At 46.5% G+C, this 5,277-nt stretch overlaps 1 protein-coding gene across 1 annotated transcript; it reads right to left on the bottom strand.

The window, feature by feature from the left end:
• Positions 1–772: 772 nt before the first annotated feature.
• Positions 773–2,063, bottom strand: F5147DRAFT_783559 (uncharacterized protein; the record flags this gene model as incomplete). Its single annotated transcript, XM_041442829.1, has 4 exons — positions 773–1,046; positions 1,092–1,781; positions 1,843–1,907; positions 1,938–2,063. The coding sequence occupies 4 exons, from the start codon at positions 2,061–2,063 to the stop codon at positions 773–775; spliced, it is 1,155 nt and encodes a 384-aa protein (XP_041284228.1).
• Positions 2,064–5,277: the final 3,214 nt, after the last annotated feature.

Here is a 5,277-nt window from a genome sequence, read left to right on the forward strand (position 1 = left end):
GCCGACACGACCGTCGCCAGTATCACTTGCTATACCGGACCCTTCCGGTTACGTCACGAACGTTAGCGGACGACGCCCCTCTTAGGGCTCCGCCTAACAGATCTATTTGAGTGCGTAACACCACCCAGACTCTCTCAGTCAGAATTGGGTGCTGCCCAGTATGACTAGTGGTGTCAGCAGTGGCACGAACCAAGCATTACTGTTTTCTGAGTCAACAGAATAGACGGGGAAGCGAATTCCAACCCGTCTTCATCTAACATGTCTCCAAATCAGGAGGAAAAGGCGGGGACACAACCGTACAAACAGTCATGCTGTAGGGAAGGAAGCGAACATGACGAGGAAGAAGGCGGAAGGACGCCTATGATGATGAGCTCAGCAGTACAAACCGTCGAGTCTGTGTGCAAGGAAAGTGAAGGTAAAGATGAAGGTAAACTAAGCGTATACTAGTAGTACACTAGTAAGGATTGGCTACATGACTCAAGCTTATGTAATAATGCCTGCTTTTGTAGTTGGTAATCTGAGCGAGCTTCGCAGCGAGCACAGATAAGTTGGTCTACATTACAAATTTGTTTCAATGCAGCTCATTTGAATCAGCAACGTACCACACACGCAGACTCAAATTATATTTTCGCAGGACAAGATAGAACGACAGCATACTACATATCGATGTACAAAAAAAAAAAAATCTATAGTATAGTTGATGCAAACTTGTAATCTATACACTGCGGGATGTACTACATGTTTCAACAAGTCATTGCCCACCCATTCCAGATCACCAGGTAGCCCAATCATAGTAGTAACTCTCTGATATTGTTGGGTAAGATATGGAAGGACTCAACTCTTCAACGTCTCCCATCAACACAAGGTCTACGTTCTTAAGTTGCTTCAGCTTCAGGAACTCTGGTTGTGTGACAGGAGAGACCAGGATGGACGTGATGGAATGGAGGGGTATAGTTGCGTCCACATCCAGCAGGAGAGCTGCCAGCGCATTTGGTGTGCGAAGTAGCAACAGATCATGCAGCTTAGAGAAAGCAGACATGAAGATGCTGAATGCAGTGACACTTGCATGAACCCTATTAAGCGACAATCACTGAAGCTTTGGAAACAGCAAGCCAGTTCTGCTGACGGCTGCCGGGTGCTTGCTGAAGCCAGTTGCACAGTAGCTGAGGAGACTTTCAATGTTTGTGCTGGTTTCACTGATAGCTCGTGGAATGATGGGATTTACGTCCTCGATGGAAAGTGCGACAAGGTTTGGGGTGTCAAGGCGACTGAGTAGCGCGATCAACGAATCCATCTCGACATACCCCACATACCCCAAGTGAAGCTCCTCAAGCATCGGAAGTGACACGACACCGCGACAGTGATATGGCTGCGAAAGGACCGGCCCAGATTCCCTAATGAGAAGTCTTCGCAGCAGAGGACACACATTGATTATTGCTGAAAACTGATCAAACGTTGGCCTGAGAGTTCTGTCGTGGTACGAAAGCTCCAATGACTGAATGCAGTGACCCACACCAAGGGTACAAATGAAACCTGCCCAGTTCAACGGAATACCAAAGATATCCACGTGTCGCAGTTTCGGGAGGGGGTGACATGGCGCAGGAACTTGCGCAAGGGTGTCTTGATCAGACGCGCCAGTCAAGATGGCGAATGGGACACTATCAAGCTCCAGAGGAGGGAGGAATTGTTCTGCATGGGCATGGTAAAAGTCATTGGATCGCTTGAGCTTGATGAACTCAAGACACGAAGCTGCTGAACCACCTCGAGTCGGATTGTGCGAGCTGAGAAGTCAAAGTGCAGCACAAAGTGGCTTCAAAGTATCGCTGGTGACCTCCAGCGAACGCCATCGGTCCATCTGCAGGAACAAAAAGGCAAAGAGGTGGGGCAAACAGTCTGCATAGAGTTGGCTGGTTTCAGTTGAGGACGGGGACATGCACCTGAAGGTAGAGACATTTAGACTTCCTTGAGTTGTAAATAAGGCGAACATCTTGCCCGATCAATTCACGCGATTTTGGATCGCGAGCGTCGATGAGAATGTCCAGCGAGGAATGTTTCGACTGCATGATAAAATTCGATAACTGATCAAAGGGTTGTTTATGGAAGGTGAATACGTGATTGGGATGCGATCAGATGAGCGCCTTGAGATCAATACTGAGTGTTGACCATAAGGTCGGGACAGATAGTGCAAGCTTTCTCCAGCGGGAATTCACGGACGCCAGTACAGTTGGCAGAGTTACACTTTCAGGACTGAATACGCGTCCTTCTTCAGAGTCACAGTCGTGTGTGGCTAACGTGAATATGTATGACAGTAACTCCACTGGAAGGGACTCGATATGACACCGTGGGACAACCTGGGAACTCATGGAATGATATTCGAGCAATATATTTGATGGTAGATGATGGCCAGAGGTAGTCGCCTGTGAAGCACCGATCAGCAGCACAAACAGGTGAATAGTGAAGGTAAGAGCATGAACAAGAGTAAGCTCGGATGAATCGATGAGTTAGATTTGACAGCAGCTACGGATTGACACGTAGAATGATACGGTAGACGATGTAGAAAGCGAGGAAAGTGCGCGACAGTACAAACTGTTTTAATGTGACAGGTAGGTGGAAAATGTGTGCAGATTGATCCTTGGAATTATAAGGGATCGATGACAATGAAGTTTGGTGTGGAAAGTGAAACCGGAACGCAACAATAAAGTGTGGTGACACGCAGGATTTAAACTGAATATGTGGATCAGGACCACTGAAGTTGAATCGAAAAAGCTGAGGACAACAGTACAAGTATTTCACACAAGTAGGGAGGTGAATGGGTCGGGCGACGCTAACAACATTATGCACCGCGGAGGAATAAACAGCTGGGATGACTTTTTAAATTTAAAATAAAGGTAAATTTGTATAGTACAGCGTTCTGTCATGCAATGGCAACGACGGGGAGAAAGGAACACGATGATGACCGACTGAAGTCAGGAGGGTACTAAGCAGGCGACAAAAAACGACACATGACCGTACACACAGTCATGCCGCATGAAGCATGAATAGGGTGAAAATTCGTTTATCGTGGACGTTGAACCATGGAGTAGGAAGATGAGGAATCGTTCATTGAAGTGAAAGAGCATCGAGCATTACGAGCTTGATGGTACAAACCATCGAGCTCCGGGCGACGAAAGCTTCGTCATGTGTTAATTGTCATCCTGACAAAATTTCAGGTCAATGAAGGAAAGACACGAAAATACAAACTGTCGTGCCATAGCCAAGGGAGATGGACGCGATGGTACATACCGTCACGCCAGGGGAAGTTCAAGAGAAGTAGATTAGTCTAACCAAGTGCATGTGTCACGTGTCACGTGTGAAATTAATATTGCATACGGGAATCATTAGGTAAGTTATTTGGCATTGTTGGGCTCTTTGCATCTCCAAAGTTCCAAGTCCATTAATTCTTACTAGTATACACGTTTAATTTACCTTCACTTTTCCTTGCACACGGACTCGACAGTTTGTATTGCCGAGCTCGTCGTTGTAGGGATCCCTCATTATGCTCTCTTCCTTCCCTACAGCATGACTGTTTGTATGGTCATGTCCCCGCCTTGAACATACCAAGTCCGACTCCCTTGTTACTCCCTGGGTTCGACGTCTCCAATGGTCTTCCCCCCTCTCAACATGATATGACTGTATGTACCATCATGTCTGCGCCTTTCTCATCAACGTTCCAAGTCCTTCGCTACACTTTGCACAATGCAGCATCAACCGCAAGATGCTGTCTCACACGTTTGTCCATCGGCACTCGAGTGACTTTTCACAGACTCCGTGCACATCACCAACCATGTAATTTCAGTATGGTGCAGGGTGGTTTTGCGTTCATCCTATGCGTAATGCCTTCATACATTGCATGTAGGTGTAAGCGTCGATCTTAGCACCGACTTAGGAGAAGTGAGCGGGATGTGTGACTTGCTTCAGAACCATATTTTCTATATCTAACATCTCCGCCACATCGTTCACTTCAAAGGGGTTCCAGTGGAGTGCGCACATCGTGTTGATACAAATTGATTCCTCCCATTTGTCACATACCCAATATCCTTACCACATCCCTACTATAACCCTACTATATTGTGCCTGTTCACCAACAATATGTTACTCTTGCTGTTCACCGTTGTAAAGAGTTGATTCTGTGTGGGCTCTACAAAGTGTTACCTTCAGAACTCAATGTGCGAGTGATATGCTCATCCCAAAGAGACTGCCTATAGAAATACTCCTTGATATAATGCAAGGGATATCTTTGTTAAGATCGAGGATGAGAGAAAGGAAAGTTACCAAGGGCATGCTCGATGTTCCGAGGATGCGTCCGAAGTAGTCCGAAGATGGTTTGAAGATGGTCCGACGTCAAGAAACGAAGGTCCGAGGTTGCGCGAAGTGTCCGAAGAGCTTCCGATGAACAGCGAAGGTTCCGAGAGAAGTATGACAGGTGTGTCGAAGTATAAGACTTGCGAAGTATAACTAAGCAAAGTCTTATCAAAAGAACTCAGAGACAGCGAGATGTGAAATGGCAGCGGTCAGGCCAAACAATTGTTCCGAATGAACAAAAGATCGATTGCGCGAAGTACGACTATCCGAAAGTGACTCTACTAACTATGACTCGTAGCAGGGAAAGTGAAGTGAAGTGCAAGTAGCTAGCGAGGCAGATTATATCCTACAGCATGAAAGTCCGGAAACTGCGTAGGCGAAACCAGTAGCGAGATAAGACATCCGAAATGTAATAAGACTCAAGGCGAGCTGCTACAGAGATATGCATGTAATAAGATGCAAGGCACGTATAACTGATGGGCCGACGACATATGTGCCCCTAGACATAATCAATAACAGATAACCAAGTGAAGAACGCACCAGCGAAGTCAAACGGACACGGATGGGACATGGTACGGAGGATCGGAACTGTATACAGGCCTTGGAAATGGACGGACGACCTTCGGACGACTCGAATGAATGCATGGAACTCTCGGAAGGTAAACAGAGTGTCGAGGAATGTGTATGTGGAATACCTATGAGTTTGGCAGGATATGAGCCCAACACCGATCCAAGTGCTACACCATACGCAGTTAATTGTACTTGGGCAGCAGCTTTTAATTGTTTGGGAAACTGGGTATTGACATAGAACAAGGCAACATATGAGACCAAATATTGGATAAGTATGAGTGAGTACAAGCAGGGAAAGTATCAGAGACCTCGATATTGGAGAAGTACAAGTGGGAGAAGAATAAGCGGAGACCTGGGTGCCATATG

This window comes from Suillus discolor (assembly GCF_016758755.1).
Source record: "Suillus discolor strain FC423 chromosome Unknown F5147scaffold_386, whole genome shotgun sequence".
NCBI lineage: Eukaryota > Fungi > Basidiomycota > Agaricomycetes > Boletales > Suillaceae > Suillus > Suillus discolor.